This window comes from Pan paniscus, chromosome 3 (genome assembly GCF_029289425.2).
Source record: "Pan paniscus chromosome 3, NHGRI_mPanPan1-v2.0_pri, whole genome shotgun sequence".
Taxonomy (NCBI): domain Eukaryota; kingdom Metazoa; phylum Chordata; class Mammalia; order Primates; family Hominidae; genus Pan; species Pan paniscus.
In genome coordinates this window covers 53,663,512-53,684,124 of record NC_073252.2, presented here as the reverse complement: position 1 = coordinate 53,684,124, position 20,613 = coordinate 53,663,512, and the positions used below count along the sequence as shown (strand labels likewise).

At 38.3% G+C, this 20,613-nt stretch overlaps 1 protein-coding gene across 24 annotated transcripts in view; it reads right to left on the bottom strand.

The window, feature by feature from the left end:
* CCDC158 (coiled-coil domain containing 158) overlaps positions 1-20,613 on the bottom strand; it is a 110,904-nt gene that overhangs the window by 70,239 nt on the left and 20,052 nt on the right. For all 24 annotated transcript variants that reach the window (XM_055111388.2, XM_055111389.2, XM_055111385.2 and 21 more), the window contains 5 exons: positions 15,056-15,273; positions 3,342-3,451; positions 2,874-3,201; positions 2,448-2,524; positions 1,396-1,506 (listed from right to left, as the gene is read on the bottom strand). In XM_055111388.2, the coding sequence (XP_054967363.2) occupies positions 1,396-1,506; positions 2,448-2,524; positions 2,874-3,201; positions 3,342-3,451; positions 15,056-15,273 (844 nt within the window). The remainder of the gene's footprint in view (positions 1-1,395; positions 1,507-2,447; positions 2,525-2,873; positions 3,202-3,341; positions 3,452-15,055; positions 15,274-20,613) is intronic.

Sequence of the window (20,613 nt, the reverse complement as noted above, 5' to 3'; positions counted from 1 at the left end):
CCAGACCCCAGAATGGTAGATCTACAGGCAGCTTGCACTGTGCATGTGGAAAAGCTACAGGCACTCAGTGTAGCCTGTGAAAGCAGCTGCGGAGGCTGTACAATGCAGAGCAACAAGGGCAGAGCTGCCCAACACCTTGGGAGCCCTGCCTTGCATCAGTGTGCCCTGGAAGTGAGACATGGAGTCAAAGGAGATTATTTCAGAGCTTTAAGATTTAATGACTGCACAGCTGGATTTTGGACTTGCATGGGGCCTGCAGCCCCTTTGTTTTGGCCTATTTTTCCCATTTGGAATAGGAGCATTTACCCAATGCCTGTAACCCAGTTGTATCTTGGAAATAACAAACTTGTTTTTTATTTTACAGGCTTATAGGTGGAACGGACTTACTTTGTCTCAGATGAGACTTTGGACTGGATTTCTGAGTTAATGCTTAAATGAGTTAAGACTGGGGGACTGTTGAGAAGGGATAATTATATTTTTTTTATTTTTGAGATGGAGTCTTGCTCTGTTGCCCAGGTTGGAGTGCAGTGGCGTGATCTTGGCTCACTGCAAGCTCTGCCTCCCGGGTTCATGCCATTCTCCTGCCTCAGCCTCCTGAGTAGCTGGGACTACAGGTGCCCACCACCATGCCCAGCTAATTTTTTGTATTTTTAGTGGAGACAGGGTTTCACCATGTTAGCCAGGATGCTCTCGATCTCCTGACCTCGTGATCTGCCTGCCTCAGCCTCCCAAAGTGCTGGGAATACAGGCGTAAGCCACCACGCCCAGCCAATAATTGTATTTTAAAATGTGAGAAAGACATGATATTTGGGAGATTACAAATCTGAATTGTAATCACCATGTGTCAGGGGAGGGGCCTTGTGGGAGGTAACTGGATCATGGGGACAGATTTCCCCCATGCTTTTCCTGTGATAGTGAGTTCTCACGAGATCTGATGGTTTAAAAGTGTGGCACATCCCCATTCTCTCTCTCTCTTGCTTTGCCATGGTATGATGTGCTTGCTTCCCCTTTGTTTTCTGTCATAATTGTAAGTTTCCTGAGGCCTCCCACTCACGACTCCTGTTAAGCCTGTGGAACTAGGAGTCAATTAAATCTCTTTTCTTCATAAATTACCTAGTCTTGGTTAGTTCTTTATAGCAGTGTAAGAATTGACAAATATGAATACTTAAAACAGCCAATCCCAGGAGCCCCAAATACTTGCAAAAATACTTCTTATATGGTCAGATAATATTACCTATGTTACATAATACTTCCTGTTCATTTAAATGTTAGAAAAATGTTTCACTTTCTTATGAAATCTTACTAAGCAAGTTCTGAAAGATTATAGAACAGAAAGTTAATGAAAATAATATCTTTAAAATGAAGATGAATGACTAACAGTTTCAAACCACATACTGAATGATTTCCATTTGACTCTGGATACTATTGGCTTGGCTTCGAGCACTGCTAGCTTTCTCAGTAAGTCCTGTTATTTCAACTTCATGTTCACTTATTAACTGCTCAATCCTATAAAAAGAATGTGGTGATTGTTATTTGATACAGAAGATTTTCCTGACTATGAATTATTTTAAAAATAATGATTTTCAATACTCTCAAATTTAGTATTTTGCTTTGCTTTTGTATATGCTACTCTTTTAATAACAAATGTCTACAACAAGTCCAAAACCCTTTATCCAAATCTTTTGGGAGTCAGATAGTTTTGGAATTCAGAATTTTTTTTTATTTTACAATGGTAATAAATTGCAAGTAGTAAATATTATATGACACCCCCAATGAGATCTAGGGAAGTGTCCCATTAACCAAACATATCATGAATGCAATAATTTATAAGTATTCACACTAAATTGTAGACTATGGAAAGGTTTACATTAGCTCTAGTCAGGTTTTTCCAACAAATGAGTGACAAAAACTCTCTCCTTCACCAAACTTTAGTCAGGCTCTTCTGAGGCCTCTTTTCAACTATGCCTCAACCTTTGGCCTGCCTAGCCCCAGACCTAGCAAGAATCTTGGCAAGTCAGTTTAGTCCTCCCACCCTCAATATCTGATCAAGTTCTTCATCCCCTGCCTTTGATATCTAAGCCCTTGGCCTGCATTTAGCAAGAATCCCCCTACTCTTGATGCCTTTTCTCAGTAATTTTCCATCCACAGACCCCCTCACCATGCCCCCTGGCTATAAATCCCCATTTGGCCTTGTATTGGGAGCTGAGCTTAATCTCTCTCTCTCTCTCTCCTATAGCAATACTCCTATTGTAATCATCTCAAATGACATCTTCCTTACGATTTTATAACCAGGGTCAGGAAAACAAAATGTTAACATGAGTTTCCTATAAACCTATAAAAAAACTTATGTGTTTCAGAGCTGTTTAGATTTTGGAATTGTGGCCGAAACACTGTAAAACTGTGGTTTAGTTTCACTAGGCTTTTCCAAACCTCAGTCAGAAACCTACCTATCTTGGTGTTGTTGCAGAAGTAGTTCTATTTTGTTCTGTGATTCAGATTTCAGTGCTTCAAGTTGATCCTCTACCTGGTTTTTAAAAAGAGACACTGATTTAGTTACTGGTAAATATAAGGCTTGGAAAATCTGGAGATTTTCAACTAAAGGAATGCTTTAAATGCAAGTAAAAATAATACTAAAATCAGATACATTCTATCCCCATATTTTATTAGATCTTTTACTTTGTCTATACTCTCATGAAGCTATACGGTAAACCAAGCTAGCTCCTATTATGAGAGATTACTGTGGAAGTAACTTCTGTTATTTCAGAAAAATGAGAACTTGGCTTATTTTAAGAATTTTAAAAATTATACATCTAATGCTATTCTCTTAATGCATTTTAATATAAAATTATTTAAGTAGCATTCTCACCACTTACTGGAAATATCCTCCCTTTAAGATAAGAAATCTCTGTGTCTAATTCTCTTAGGATTTTACTAATAGCTGAGCCCAAGCTGCGGAAGTGCAGAGTAGACATGCTGTCGTGTTCACATATTTTTTTGCCTGAGGCTTCTTCAAAGTCCGCTAGGATTGACCGGATTTCTTGAAGCACTCCCTCATGACTAAGCATCATTTTTCGTAGTTGCTCTATCTGTGTGTTGCTGTCTTTCAGCATGTCCTCTTTAAGGCATTTGGCAGCTTCAAGTTCATGAACTGTATTTTGAAGCTGATTTCTTAAATCCTCCTGGGACTGACTCTCCCTTCGTCTATGAAATAAATGAAAGAAAATAAATAACATTGATAAAACTCATATTCACACAAGTAGTTTTACTACAAACAGTAAAACTTTAAAATAATTTCACATAATGAAAATATGTGACTTTAAAATAATTTCACAAATCCCAACCTGATGTCAGCCATAGCATCTCTCTCCATTTGCATCTCCTGAAGTTTTGTTTGCAAATCAATGACTGACTGCCTCAAATAAAACTTTTGTTTCTCATGCAATTCATTGCTCTGAAAAAAAAAGCCATGCAAATTAATCTTCATTAGAGAAACACATTTCCTTATAGCTAGTAACTTCCAAAGATCTATATATATTTTCAATTCATTTTTATGTCTACTTCCTTCCCTCACTGCTGCAGTTCAAAGTCTAATTAATAATTTCTCGCTTAGATTATGAGAATACCTTAACCAGTCTCCCTGTATCAAGCTTGACCCCTTTTAATCCATTCTCTACAACCAACACTCTGCTTCTAAAACAAATCTTACTTCCAGCTCAACATGGAGATAGGAATATATTTGTTACATGAAAACATGAGAATTGGTTGAAATTCTGTACATAAAAAAGTCAATCCCTACCTCCTACCCACTTAAAATACCTGGCAGCAAACACCACCATCCAAAACTCCAGGTGTCCTACTACAGAGAAATACACAAAGATTTCTAAGATCAGGCACTGAGGGATCTCCCAGAATAGGAGATGCTGTAGGAGATGCTCCCGTACATAGTTGATGCCGTACCTAATCCTCCCAAAGCAAAGCCATCAAATTCTGCCCATGAATAGAAAGTTTGCCATCAGATTTTTTATTGCCTAATTGTAGAATATAAACAGAAAACCAAAAACCACTGAACACTTGAAGAAAAATCCCAAAGTAATAAATAGATCAAGATCAAATAAACAAGCAAACACCCAGAAAAAAAAGAACCAGAGGAACTAAAGAAAGATAATGCAAGGAAAAGAAGAACGCTTCAAAAACTTGTATTTACAGAGAAATTCAAGAGACATTATCAGCATAAAGCAAGAATAAGATGCTATGCCAAATAAGTGATCAGGGGAGAAAGGGTCACGAAAATTAAAAATATGGTTGTAAACAAAAAAGTTCAATTCAATAGAAATGTTGCAAGTCAAGAAATTTCCTCCAAAGGTAGAAAAAGTAGACAAATTTTTGAAACAAAAAGTAAGAGATGTAGAGATTTAACCGAGGTGAAAATATGTTTCCAACAGGAACTTTGGAAAGACAGAACTGAAAAAACAGAAGAAAGGAAACGGCCAAAGAAAAAAACGCAACTGAATTCCTCCAAACTGAAAGGCACACATCTACAGACGAACAGGTCTACTGAGTCCCTAGCAAGGTGAATGAAAAAAAACAAAAATTCATACCTAAGTACATTATGGTGGCATTTCAGAGACAAAGAAAAGATGTTAAAGATGAAATTCAAGTAAGTAAAAAATAAAAAATCATCTACAAAGGAACAAGAACCAGACAGACATCTTCTCAGTAGCGATACTGAATGCAAAAGCACAGTATCTTCAAAAGATTGAGAGAAATTACTTTCAACTTTACCGAGCCAATTATCAATGAAGTATGAGTGTAAAATAGAGTCATTCTCAGACATGCAAAGATTCATAAAATGTATCTCTTTCTTAAGAATTTAACAAAGATGTGTTTTGACTAAATGAAGAAGCAGATCGAGAAAGAAGACAGGAGAGGCTGGAGGCAGAGCAAGATGGCGGAATAGAAGCCTACACCATTCATTCCCTAACCCCTGCCACCCTCGATGGGAACACCAAATTTTAAAAACTATCTGCACACAGAAGAGCACCATCATAAGAACACGAAAGTCAAGTGAAAAATAGTGAGGCAGGAAAATAGGGTCTGGAGGCAGGGAACATAAGGCTGATTCACACTTCAGCTGTGACAGGAAATATCCTCTCCTTAGGGTGTAGGCTGTAAATGACTTTGTAACTTTATTTCATTCTCCCCATTTACATAGGGCATACCCCCAAGTAACCAATGGAATCCTCTAGGGAGTATTTAAACTCCCAAAAATTCAGTAATGGGGCTTTTGAGTTCCTATGCTCAGGCCTGCTCCCACACTGTGTAGTGTACTTTCATTTTCAATAAATCCCTTCATTCCTTCCTTGCTTTGTTTGTGTGTTTTGTCCAATTCTTTGTTCAAGATGCCAAGAACCTGGACACCCTCCACCATTAAAAATATTATCTGGTTTTAATTCATATGGTGGAAAGAGGCATTGAGGAGGGCAGGAGAGACAGTCTTGAATCTCCAATGCCACCCCTTCCACCATCCCCCAGCAGTGGCTGTGCAGAGAATCTGCATAGGGCAGGGAGAGCACAGCAACTGGGGGGTTTTATATTTAACTCAGTGCTGCCCCGTCAGAGGGGAGAATCAAGCCATGCTGAGCTTAGAGGGAGCATTTGGACCAGCCCTAGCCAGAGGGGAATCGTCCATTTCAGTGGTCAGAACTCGAGTTTCTCAGCAAGCCTCACCACCACATGCTGAAATGCGCTGGGGTCCTGGGTAAACTTGAAAGGCAGCCTAGGACACAAGGACTGCAATTCTTAGGCAATTCCTAGTGCTAGGCTGGGCTTAGAGCCAGTAAACTAGGGTGGCATGTGACCTAAGGAGACCCAAGCTGGTGTGGCTAAGGGAGTGCTTGCACCATCCCTTTCCCAACCCCAGACGGTGCAGCTTGCAACAACAAAAGTGCCTCCTTCCTTCTGTTTGACGAGGGGAGAGCAAAGCGTAAAAAGGACTTTGTCTTGCATGTTAGGTACCAGTTCAGCCACAGTAGGGTAGGGCAGTGGGCAGAGTCATGAGGCCCCCATTCCAAGCCCTACCTCCCAGACAATAATTCAAGATACACCCTGGGCCAAAAGGGAACCCATTTCCTTGAAGGGAAGAACACAGTCCTGGAATGGTTCATTACCTGCTGACTAAAGAGTCCTTGGGGACCAGGCATGGTGGCTCATGCCTGTAATTCCAGCATTTTGAGAAGCTGAGGTAGGCAGATCATTTGAGCTCAGGAGTTCGAGACCAGCCTGACCAACATGGTGAAACCCTGTCTCTACTAAAAATACAAAAAAAATAGGCTGGGTGCGGTAGCTCACGCCGTAGTCCCAGCACTTTGGGAGGCTGAAGTGGGCGGATCATGAGGTCAGGAGTTCGAGACCAGCCTGACCAAGATGGTGAAACCCCATCTCTACTAAAAATACAAAAATTAGCCGGGCGTGGTGGCACGCGCCTGTAATCCCAGCTACTCAGGAGGCTGAGGCAGGAGAATCATTTGCACCTGGGAGGCAGAGGTTGTAGTGAGCTGAGATCGCACCACTGCACTCCAGCCTGGGCGACAGAGACAGACTCCAACTAAAAAAAAAAAAAAAAAAAAAAAATCAAACCAAAACAAAACAAAAAAATTAGCCAGGCATGGTGGCACGTGCCTGTAGTCCCAGCTACTTAGGGGGCTGAGGCAGGAGAATCATTTGAACCCGGGAGGGAGAGGTTGCAGTGAGCTGAGATGGCACCACTGCACTCCAGCCTGGGTGACAGAACATAACTCCATCTCAAAAAATAATAAAAGTAAAAATAATAAAAATAAAGAGCTCTTGGGCCCTGAATAACCAGCAGTGATACCCTGAGAGTATGCTTTGGGCCTTGGGCTCTGAGATGTGCTGGCTTCCGGGGTGACCTAGCACATTCCCAGCTATGGTGGCTACAGTGAAAGACTCCTTCTGTTTGAGAAAAGCAGAGGGAAAAGTAAAGAAGACTTTGTCTTACACCCTAGGTACCAGCTCAGCCACAGTGGGGTAGAGCAACAAGCAGGCTCTTGGAGTCTCTAAGTCCAGGACTATGCATTGGGACCTGGGCAGGGCAGCATTTCTGGACCTGCCCTGTGTCAGAAGGGAACCCAGTGCCCTAAAGGGTGAGTTCCAGGCCTGGCAACATTCACCACAAGCTGATCAAAGAGCCCTTGGCTTTAAGTGAACATCAGTGGTGGCCTGGCAGAAACCCCATGGACTAGTGGTGGTAGCCACAGGGAGAAGCTCCTCTGCCTTTGGAAAGGGGAGGAAAGAATGGGACAGACTTTGTATTGTGGTTTGAGTCAGCTTAGCTGCAGTAGAATAGAACATAAGGTAAACTCCTAAGGTATTTGACTCCAATCCCTGGCTCCTGGACAGCATGTCCGGACATGCACAGGGCCTAGGGGATCTTACCACCCTGAAGGGAAGGACCTTGGACAAGACTCAGGGCAGTGCTGACTTCAGGTCTGACCCATCACATTCCCAGTGGTGGCAGCCACAGGAGTGCTTGCATAACCACACCCCCAGTTCCATGTGGCTCAGCACAGAGAGAGAGAGAGAGACTCCATATGTTTGAGAGAAAGGTAAGGGAAAAGAACAAGAGTGTCTGCCTGGTAATCCAGAGAATTCTTCCAGATCTTATCCAAGACCACCAAGGCAGTATCCCTATGAGTCTGCAAAAACCATAGCATTATTGGGCTTGGGGTTTTGAATACCTGGAAAGCCTTCCCGAGAAGAACAGGCACAAATAAGCTCAACTGTGAAGACTACCACAAATAACTAACTTCAATGCCCAGACACCAAAGTACATCTACAAGCATCAACACCATCCAGGAAAACATGACCTCACTAAATGAACTAAGTAAGGTACCAGGGACCAATTATGAAAAAACAGAGATATATGACTTTTCAGACAGATAATTCAAAATATCTGTTTTGAGGAAATTCAAGGAAATTAAAGACAACTCAGAGAAAGAATTCAGAATTCTATCAGATAAATTTAACAAAGAGATTAAAATAATTAGAAAGAATCAAGCAGAAATATTAGAATTGAAAAATGCAATTGCTGTATTGAAGAATGCATCAGATTCTCTTAATATCAGAAATGATCAAGCAGAAGAAAGAATTAGTGAGAAGACAGGGTATTTGAAAATATACAGTCAGAGGAAACAAAAGAAAAAAGAAAAGAAAACAATGAAGCACACCTAAAGCTCTAGAAAATAGCCTCAAAAGGGCAAATCTAAGTTACTGGCCTTAAAAGGGAGTTAGAGAAGGAGATAGGGGTAGAAAGTTTATTCAAAGGGAAAATATCAGAGAACTTCCCAAACCTAGAGAAAAATACCAACATTCAACTACAAGAAGGTTACAGAACATCAGCAGATTTAACTCAAAGAAGACTATCTCAAGGCAATTAATAATCAAACTCCCAAAGGCCAAGGATAAAGGATCCTGAAAGCAGCAAGAGAAAAGAAACAAATAACATACAATGGAGCTCCAATACATCTGGCAGCAGGCTTTTCAGTGGAAACCTTACAGGCCAGGAGAGAGTGGCATGACATATTTAAAGTGCTGAAAGAAAAAAACCATCTACTGTAGAATAGTATATCTGGTGAAAATATCCTTCAAACATGAAGGAAAAATAAACACTTTTCTAGAAAACAAAAGATGAGGAATTTCATCAACACCAGACCAGACCCATCCTACAAGAAATGCTAAAGGGAGTTCTTCATTCTGAAAGAGAAGGATATTAATAAGCAAGAATAAATCATCCAAAGGTACAAAACTCATTGGTAATAGTAAGCACACAGAACAATATAACACTGTAATTGTGGTGTGTAAACTTCTCTTAAGTAGAAAGGCTAAATGATAAACCAATCAAAAGTAATAATAACTTTTCAAGCCATAGATATTACAATAAGATTCAAAGAGAAACAACTAAAAGTTAAATCGTGGGGGCACAAAGTCAAAGTGTAGAGTTTGTATTAGTTTGGTTTTCGTACATTTGTTTGTTTATGCAATCAGTGTTAAACTGTCATCACTTAAAAAGTGATGGTTTTAAAATAATGGCTCATAAGAGAGTATTGCAAGCCTCATGGTAACCTCAAAGGTAAAAAAACATACAACAGATATGCAGAAAATAAAAGCAAGAAATCAAAGCATGGTAGTGGGTTATCAGAACTTATTAACATTAGTGTCACTAGAGTTGGTATAAAACCAACTGCTAAATTTGACTGGCTTAAAAATAAAGAAATCAAAGCATACCACCAGAGAAAAATCACCTTCACTAGGAGGAATACAGGAAGGAAAAAAAGAAGGAAGTGAAGACCACAAAACAACCAGAAAACAAATAACAAAAATGGCAGGAGTAAGTCCTTAGTCATCAATAATAACATTGAACATAAATGGACTAAATTGTCTAATCAAAAGACATAGAGTGGTTGAATGGATTAAAAAACAAGACTCAATGATCTGTTGCCAACAAGAAACACACTACACCTACAAAGACACACATAGCCTGAAAATAAAGGGATGGAAAAAGATATTCTATGCCAATGGAAACCAAAAAAGAGCAGATGTAGCTATACTTATATCAGACAAAATAGATTGGAAGACAAAAACCATAAGAAGAGACAAAGAAGTCACAATATAATGATAAATGGGTCAATTCAGTAAGAGGATGTAACAATTTAAAATACATATGGAGCCATGACTGCAGCACCCAGATATATAAAGCAAATATTATCAGAAATAAAAGAGAGATAAGCCTCAATACAACAATAGCTAGAGACATCAACACCCCACTTTCAGGACTGGATAGATCGTTCAGACAGAAAAATCAACAAAGAAACATAAAACCTAATCTGTACTATAGACCAAATGGAGCCAATAGATATTTACAGAACATTTCATCCAAAGGCTGAAGAATACACAGCCTTGTATACACACAGGAATAGACACAGGAATGTTCTGGACAGAATACATTCCTCAGCACATGGATGATTCTCAAGGAGAGACCATACATTAGGTCATAAAACAAGTCTTAAAACATTCAAGAAAACCTGAAATAATATCAACCATCTTCTCTGACAACAATGGAATAAAACTACAAATCAATAACAAGGGGAATTTTGGAAACCATACAAATACACAGAAATTAAACAATATGCTCCTAAATGACCAGTGAGTCAATGAAGAGATTAAGAAGGAAATTTAAAATTGTATTGAAACATATGATAATGGAAACACAACATCCCAAAACCTATGGTATACAGTGAAAGCAGTACCAAGAGGGAAATATATAGCTATTAAGTGCCTACTTCAAAAAAGAAGAAAAACTGCAAATAAACAATTTAAATGACATATTTTAAAGAACTAGAAAAGCAAGAGCAAACTGAACCCAAAATTAGTACAAGAAAAGAAATAATAAAGATCAGAGCAGAAATAAAATGAAAAAAATACAAAAGATCAATGAAACAAAATGTTGGTTTTTTGAGAAGATAAACAAAATTGACAAACCTTTAGCAAGACTAAGAAAAAAAGAGAGAAGACCCAAATAAATAAAATCAGAGACAAAAAAGGATACATTACAACTGATACTGCATAAATTCAAAGGATAATTCGTGGCTACTATGAGTGATTACATGCCAATGAACTGGAAACATCTAGAAGAAAAGGACAAATTCCTAGACACATTCAACTTACCAGGATTGAACCCTGAAGAAATCTAAAACCTGAACAAGTCCCAGTAAAGAAAAGTCCAGGACCTGATGGCTTCACTGCTGAATACCAAACGTTTAAAGAACTAACACCAATTATACTCAACTGTTCCAAAAAAATAGAGGAAGAAGAACTTCTTCCAAACTCATTCTATGATGGCAGTTATTACCCTGATACCAAAACTAGACAAAGACACATCAAAAAAAGAAAACTACAGGTCAGTATCTCTGATGAATACTGATGCAGAAATCCTTAACAAAATACTAGCAAGCTGAATTCAGCAATACATTAAAAAGATCATATATCATGACTAAGTGGGATTTATCCCTGGGATGCAAGGATGGTTAAACATATGTAAATCAATCAATGTGATACATCATATCAACAGAATGAAAAACAAAAACCATATGATTATTTCAATTGAGGCTGAAAAAGCATTTGATAAAGTTAAACATCTTTTCAGGACAAAACTCTCAAAAAAATGGGTATAGAATAGAAAAGAATGAAGCACACTTACAAGATCAACGTAATAAAAGTCATATATGACAGAACCACAGCTAGTATCATACTGAAGGGAGAAAAACTGAAAGTCTTTCCTGTAAGATCTGGAACATGACAAAGATACCCACTTTCACCATTGTTATTCAACATAGTACTGGAAGTCCTAGCTTGAGCAATCACATAGAGAAAGAAAGAAAGGACATCCAAATTGGAATGGAAGAAGTCAAAATATCCTTGTTTCCAGATGATATAATCTTATATTTGGAAAAACCTAAAGACTCCACCAAAAAAAATGTTAGAACTAATAAGCAAATTCAGTCAAGTTGCAGGATACAAAGTTAACATATAAAAATCAATAGCATTTCTATATGCCAACAGTGAGCAATCTGAAAAAGAAATCAAAAAAGTAATCCCATTACAAGTTCCACAAATAAAATGAAATAACTAGGAATTAACCAAAGAAGTGAAAGACCTCAACAATGAAAACTATAAAATGCTGATGAAAGAAATGGAAGAGGACACTAAAAATCAGAAAGATATCCCATGTTCATTGATTAGAAAAATCAATATTGTTAAAATGTCCATACAATCCAAAGCAATCTATGGATTCAATGCAATCCCTATAAAAACACTAATGACATTCTTCAGAAATAGAAAAAACAATCTTAAAATTCATATGGAATCACAAAAGACACAGAATGGCCAAAGCTACCCTGAACAAAAAGAATAAAACTGGGGGAATCACATTACCTGACTTCAAATTATACTACAGAGCTACAGTAACCAGAACAGCATGGTACTGGCATAAAAACAAACACATAGAACAATAGAATAGAATAGAGAACCCAGAAATGAATCCACTCACATACAGCGAATTCATTTTCAACAAAGGTGCCAAGAACATATATTAGGGAAAAGACAGTCTTTTCAATAAATGGTACTGGGAAAACTGGATATCCATATGCAGAGGAATGAAACTAGATCCCCATCTCTCACCATATTTAAAAATTAAATCAAAATGGGTTAAAGACTTATATCTAAGACCTCAAACTATGAAACTCTATGAGAAAACATTGGGGTAAACTTCTCAGGCACTGGTCTGGGCAAAAATTTCTTGAGTAATACCCTACATGCACAAGCAACCAATGCAAAAATGGACAAATGGGATCACAAGTTAGAAAGCTTCTACACAACAAAGGAAACAATCAACAAAGTGAAGAGAAAACCCACAGAATGGGAAGAAATACTTGCAAACTACTCATTTGACAAGGGATTAATAACCAGAATATATAAGGAGCTCAAACAACTCTATAGGAAAAAATCTAGTAATCTGATTAAAAATAGGCAAATGATTTGAATAGACATTTCTCAAAAGAAGAAATACAAATGGCATATAGGCATATGAGAAAGTGCTCAACATCACTGATCATCAGAGAAATGCAAATCTGAACTACAATGAGATATCAACTCACCCCAGTTAAAATGGTTTTTATCCAAAAGTTAGGCAATAACGAATGCTGGCAAGGATATGGAGAAAAAGGAACCCTTGTACACTATTGGTGGGAATGCGAATTAGTACAACCACTATAAAGAACAGTTTGGAGGTCCCTCAAAAAACTAAAAATAGAGCTACCGTATGATCCAGCAATCCCACTGTTGGGTATATACTCCCCAAAAAGGAAATCAATATACCAAAGAGGTATCTGCACTCCCATGTTTGTTGCAGACTGTTCACAATAGCCAAGATTTGGAAGCAACCTAAGTGTCCATCCACAGATGAATGGATATAGAAAATGTGGTACTTATAAACAGTGGAGTACTGTTTGCCATAATAAAGAATGACATACTGTCATTTACAACAACATGGATGGAACTGGAGGTCATTATGTTAAGTGAAATAAGCCAGGCACAGAAAGGCAGACATCACATGTTCTTGCTTATTTGTGGGATCTAAAAATCAAAACAATTGAACTCATGGAGATAGAGAGTAGAGGGATGGTTACCAGAGGGTGGGAAGGGTAGTGGGGGAGTGAAGGAGAAGTGGGGATGGTTAATGGGTACAAAAAAAATACAACGAATAAGACCTAGTATTTGATAGCACAACAGGGTGACTATAGTCAATAATAATTTAATTGTACATTTTCAAATAACTAAAAGAATATAATTGGATTGTTTGTAACATGAAGTATAAATGCTTGAGAGGATGGACACCCAATTTTTCATTATGTGATTTTTTTACACATTGCATGCCTGTACCAAAATAGCTCATGTGCTCCATAAATATATATACCTTTTTGTTTAATTAAAAAAAGAAAGAAGATAGAAAACAGTGATTCCTGGAAACCACGGATCCAACCTGGGAAGTAGTGGCAGGAGTCTTTGGAAAAGAGTTATACAAGATACCTAAGAGAAACTAATCTAGACTGGGCAAAAGGTCAGAAGACACTTGGAGTGTCCTGGGTCAAAGGAGGATATAGAAAATCTATATGATATTTTTTTTCTAATAAGGATATGTAAAGGCAAATAGTGTAAGGAAAAAGGCAATTAGGAACCCCAGTAAAAACAAAAACCTACACAAGAAGGGAAATTTACTGATTTAACACTTATTTATTGAAGGCCAATTAAGTGTCATATACTCTGTTAGGGGATAAACATAGAAAACAAATTAAGACACTGTTTCTTCTCCTCATTAGTGCCTCTGTGCTTCGTTTGTCTATATATACAACTTCATTAGTGTATTTATCATAGGTAATGCCACTGTTTATATGACAAGCTCCCCTCCCAGACTATGAATTCCTTGTAAGTCCTACCTTATTCATTTTTGTATCCCTGTGCATACTGGGGTACATAATTTTCAACACTTAATAAAATTGTAGATTTTTTTTTCCTAAAAGTGCTCACACAATCTGATGAGGTAGAACAATGTGGTAATGAGTAAAATTAGATGTACTAAATACTGCAATAAATGTGCACAAATGGCAGTAACTGTACAGAGGAGAGCACACCTAATGTCATCTAGAGGAAAGGCTTCAGAGAAGAAAATGCATGGGCTGAGTCTTGGTGCATAATAAGAGTTTGCCAGGCAGACAAGGTAGAGAAGAGAAAATGGCCTGGGCAAAGGCATGCAGGTCTGGAATAGCACAGTATATCTAGGGAAGAGCAAGTGGCCTGATACTACCAGAATAGAGGTACCAATGAAGAATGGGTAGCATATGAGGCTAAAATGTACCAGGGAGAGGTTAGAGCATGAAGAGCTTTGTATGTGGCAGTAATGAGTTTGACTTTTAGACTATTAACTACTGGGACCAAATATGCAATTGTAAAGCCAGTTTGATTCTACGTAATGTCCACTTGAAATTTTTAGCAAATAACTTCTAGATGCTATTTAGCTATAATGTACACACACATATCTAAAAACCTACCCTCTACCATTGCTTTGTAAAGAGAAATCAGGTATCATGATAGCAGGACAGCAGGTCTATGCCAATTATTAACTATAAATGCAGACAAATGCTACTTATTATAATTTTGAGTTATTCAAGTTTCATTAAAATTTATATCATGAAACCAAGATGTTTTGAATAATTATTTAAAAAAGAAAAATAAATATGTAGACTTTTCATTAGCCCAATTTTAATACCGAAAATAGAAGGCACAGGTCAAATTAACAAATTTAACCAATAAACCCATTTGTTAGTTTTTTCTTCCAGGAAGTTGTATAACTGGCTTTACAACTACATACTGGGTCTCACTGTTGTCCCCCAAATAGCATCAGGTGCTAGAAGAGAAGGCAACTCACTTCATTTAGTCTTCTCTGTAAATCTTTGACTTGATGTGAATATTCTTCCAAAACACGTTCAAAGTGTTCCTTTCCAGGAGATGGGATGATTTTTCTAGGAGAATCAAGTTCCATTTCATATTTAGGGAAAAAAGGAACCTGTGTCAAAGTCCCAGCTGAAGATGTGTTTTCAATTATTGTACCACGAATAGATGACACAAAAAACGAACTTGAAGAACCTAAATATTAAAGAATTCATTAATTAACTTTTTGTTTTTTTTGAGAAGGAGTTTCACTGTTATTGCCCAGGCTGGAGTGCAATGGCGCGATCTTGCTCACTGCAACCTCTGCCTCCCGGGTTCAAGCAATTCTCCTGCCTCAGCCTCCTGAGTAGCTGGGATTACAGGAGCGTGCCACCATGCCCGGCTAATTTTTTGTATTTTTAGTAGAAACGGGGTTTCACCATGTTAGCCATGGTGAAACCATGGTCTGGTCTCGTACTCCTGACCTCCTGACCTCAGGTGAGCTGCCCGCCTCGGCCTCCCAAAGTGCTGGGATTACAGGCATGAGCCACCACGCCTGGCCCATTAATTAACTTTTTCATAAAATAATTTTGTGCACACTTTATGCTAACTGATTCCCTTATTGAACCCCGAAGAAGCTCAAGGTCTCAAGGGGAAAATATGCATGTGAAGGGATAAAGCAATTTTGGCCTTAAGCTGATGCTGTAGCAGGATGAGACTGTTGGGGGCCTTCTTGGGAGAAGGTGAATGTAATTTGCATGTGAGTGAAATGTAAATAATTTGTGATGGGGGCAAACTGGTGGTGGTTTTAAAATATGTCCAAAAATTCTTCGATATTCTTCCCTTGAGGAGGTAGAGGTTAATTTCCCTCCTCTTTGTAAGAAAGGGGAAGGAAGAGTGTATGTGTTTATGTGTGTTTGTAGCATTTGCTTAATTTTGGAAAAAAAAAAAAAACCCACCTGGAAGAATAAAACAGAAACTCATAAATGCAGTTATCTATGGGGTATAGGGATAGGTGGAAACAGAGTGGTGCAGATAGGGATGGGAGCAAGACTCTATTTAGAGCACACAGTTTACAAAGTTTTTATTTCTGAGCCATATAAATGTTAGATGTATTCAAAAATAAAATTAAAAACAAAATGAAAATAAATACTAACAGAAACAAGTAAACCTAAGTAAATAAGGAAACTAATAACCACCTCACAGAGAAAAGAAGATTGTTCCTTCCAATAATATTAGAACACAGTGTTAACATTAGAACACTGTACAGCCAGCCTTAGTTACTTAGTAAGTTGTTAATGTTGGTAGTATTGTTATAATTCTGAAACTAGTTCATGTGTATTGTAGAAGAGAGAAAATGAATAAATGTACTGAAGTCTTTGGAAATTAGTGTTTTCACTGTAGGAAAGACACAAATATGAATGATAAGGAAGAACTCTATGGTATTGGATTTGAATTTGAGTTATCAGTGCTTCTAACTTATGATTTTTAAAAATCGACTTCCAAGCTTTAGCCACTGAAAGGTCCTAGACACAATGGCACCTCAGTAGCAATATGCATGCCAGACCTTGATTTCTAAATATGATTCCCTCCTAAAAGGAACAAGGGCTTCCTAGCAAAATAGTTGAATCCAGGTCTGAGGGAACAGGCAAAATACAAGGTGAGCCTGAAACGTTTTGATGTGTCAGAAAGCAAAAAATTGGGGCCATGCCTTTAAAAAGACACAGGAGCCAGTTTAAGGAGCTGGTCAAATTTCATACAACTGAGAATCAAAAACAGTAGTGACAGCAATGCATCATAGCACTTTGAATTAAAAAAACAAAAGATGGTTCTATAATGATAATAGGGAAAGCTGTTTTATTCCTGAAGAATGTCAGCTAATAACTATGATAAAATTAGAAAATCATAAATGTAACAATTGATTTAGGCACAGATCTTTAGTTGATGCTAAAGCCACTGGATGAAGGATTATTTAGTAGCAGGATATTCACAAGGTTTCAAAAGATACACTATAGATTACATATTAATAATAAAGGGGGAAATGTAACTTTCAATTAGTGGGATGTGGCATTATGTGTTCCCTGGTGTAGGCTGTAAAAGTATATATCACTTGGCCGGGCGTGGTGGCTCATGGCTGTAATCCTAGCACTTTGGGAGGCCAAGGCAGGTGGACTGCCTGAGCTCAGGAGTTCAAGACCAGCCTGGGCAACACAATGAAATCCCATCTCTACTGAAAATACAAAAAATTAGCCAGGTGTGGTGGTGTGTGCCTGTAATCCAGCTACTTGGGAGACTGAGGCATGAGAATCATTTGAACCCGGAAAGCGGAGGTGGCAGTGAGCTGAGATCATGCCAATGCACTCCAGCCTGGGCAACAAAGCGAGACTCTGTCTCAAAAAAAAAAAAAAAGTATACATAACTTATGTAAAACTCTTGTCAAATGAGTATAATCTAAATCTGAACATGAGAAACAATTTTTAAAATTCTAGAATGGGGACATTCTATGATACAGTCTATAATAACTGGTCTGAACTCTTAAAGCCAATGCCATGAGAAACATACAGAGAGAGAGAGAGAGCGAATGGTTATAAATTTAAAGAGAATAAGGAGATCAAACAACCAAATACAATTCATGATCTTTGATTTGCTCCTAGATTAGTAAAAATACCTAAGACTTTTTGGGAGGGCAACTGGAGAAATTTAAATATGAACACATTAGATGATACTGTATTGACAGTATTTATCTTAGATATAATAATGTGATTTGAGAAAATCATCCTTATTCTTAGGAGATGCACATTCAGGTTTTAAAGCAAGAATCATGATGCTTTCAACTAATTTTCAAATGGTCTGGCAAAATAAGATACATATTATGGGTATAGAGATAAAGCAAATATGACAAAATGTGGACAGCTGGTGAATCCAGCTGGAGGGTATATAAGATGTTCACTGTATTGTTCTTTCCATTTTTCTACAACTTCGGAAAATTTCAAATAAAAAGCTGGGAGGGGAACAACACACACTGGGGCCTATTGGGGTGCAGAAGGAGGGAGAGCATCAGGATACATGGCTAATGCGTATGGGCTTAATACCTAGGTGATGGGTTGATAGGTGCGGCAAACCACGATGGCACACATTTACCTATGCAACACACCTGCATATCCTGCACATGCATCCCAGAACTTAAAATTAAATTAAATTAAATTAAAAAATAAATAAATAAAAAGCTGTTCATTGGACTTAGCAGAGGGGGAATCTGGCTACATTGGCCAGAGTGATTTCATTGGAATACTGGGAGCAAAAGCTGTAAGATAGTAGCTTGTAGAGTGAATGGATGGTGAGAAAACATAGCTAGGGAATACAGATTTTTCTTTCAGAAGGCACAGCTATGAAGGAGAGATCAGGAAGGGATAGTTTGGGGAAAAGGGTTTTTGTCATTTTGCTTTGTGTGTTATATGTACTTGTTAGTGTTTTCAGATTGGGAGAGACTTGGCATGTTTTTATTGATGGAAAGGTGCAAACGGAGAGAAAAAGGCTGAAGATATGAATGAGCAGGGTGATTTCTGAGCCAGATCTCTGAAGGGGCAGAGGAGTTGACAGTGGGGGGCGAGAAGAAATGCATGGGCAATGAATTAAGAAGCTGACTCTTCCATTGAGCTATGGGAGAAGGAGGCATGGACTGTGAAAAATAGTGGGCCTTCAGCATAGGATATGAGGAGAAAAGAGAGGACCAGCATAGGGCTTCTATTTTCTCTAGAAATTAGGAAATAATGTTATCTGAGAGTGAGACAGAAGACAGGGGAAAGGAGTTAAGAATGGTGTGATTTTCGTATGTTTATTGCGGCACTATTCACAATAGCAAAGACTTGGAACCAACCCAAATATCCATCAATGATAGACTGGATTAAGAAAATGTGGCACACATACACCATGGAATACTATGCAGCCATAAAAAAGGATGAGTTCATGTCTTTTGTAGAGACATGGATGAAGCTGGAAACCATTATTCTGAGCAAACTATCGCAAGGACAGAAAACCAAACACCGCATGTTCTCACTCGTAGATGGGAATTGAACAACGAGAACACTTGGACACGGGGTGGGGAACATCACATACCGGGGCCTGTTGTGGGGTGGGGGGAGGGGGGAGGGATAGCATTAGGAGATATACCTAATGTAAATGACGAGTTAATGGGTGCAGCACACCAACATGGCACATGTATACATATGTAACAAACCTGCATGGTGTGCACATGTACCCTAGAACTTAAAGTATAATAGTAAAAAAAAAAACTCATACTCCTTCCTCTGCACTACCCACCCACCACCCCCCCAAAAAAAGAATGGTGTGATTTTGAAATAAGTATTATGGAAAACTGGAAAGATATCTGGCTAAGATCATGAGAAAGATTTCTTAGCAGCATCCAATTGAGATAAGAGACTGACTTTGAAGTGGAAAATCCACATTTGTGTATTTTCCTTAGCAAATTCAAAATCTTGCAGCAGCCCATTGAATAACAGGGAAGGCAGTCAGCCTGATAAGGATTTGGTTTTTCTTGTAAGAGTGCAAGAGAATAATAAAGGGGAAAGGAAGTTGAGAATACTGGCAAGTGACTGGCTGAAATAAGGAATGATACAAAAGAAAGTGAAGATAGAAAGAGGTTGAAAATTTTGGAGAAAATGGCAGAACCTAAAGCAGTTGTTCCCAACCTTTGTTATAAATCAGGATCACCTGGGGAGCTTTAAAAAAAACCCAGCGGTGCCTGAGCTCCACTCTAGACCTACTGAATCAGAGTCTCAAGGTGTGGATCTAAGCCATTTAACTGTTTAAAATCTCAAAAAGTGATTTTTGATATGGGTACACTATCTTCATGTGCAGAAAATAGGTGTACTCTAGGAATAAGGGAGTGAGATGGTTGAAAGATAGGAGGTTAAAAGAAAAACAAACTTCTTCACCAGTAGCACTCCCACAAGCATGGTGAATGTTCCCAAAAACCCATCAGACTTTCTATAAAAAGTGTGGCAAGCACCAACTCCACAAAGTGACACAGTACAAGAAGGGCAAGGATTCTCTGTATGCCCAGAGAAAGCAGCATGATGACAGGAAGCAGAGTGGCTATGGTAGGCAGACTAAGTCAATTTTCTGGAAAAAGACTAAAACGATCAAGATTGTGCTGAGGCCTTGAGTGCATTGAATCCAGCTGCAGATCTAAGAGAACGCTGGCAACTAAGAGATGCAAGCCTCTTGAACTGGCTTGAGATATGAAGAGAAACGGCCAAGCAATCCAGTTATCAGTGTCATCTTTTGTTTTATTATGAAGACAATAAAATCTTGAGTTTATGTTAAAAAATAAAAGACAGGAGGTGGAATTTCAGAAGTCTATCAGTTCTTGGTAATAAGATCCAAAATAAGGGAGTGGGTAACTAGAGTAAAGGTTAAAATAATAAGAATTTAAGAGGTCAAAAAGCTGTAAGTCTAAGATCTCAGATGGGTCACCTATGAGGACAGTATTACAGGATGACGATGCACCTAAGCAGGGAGGGACAACCCGTGATC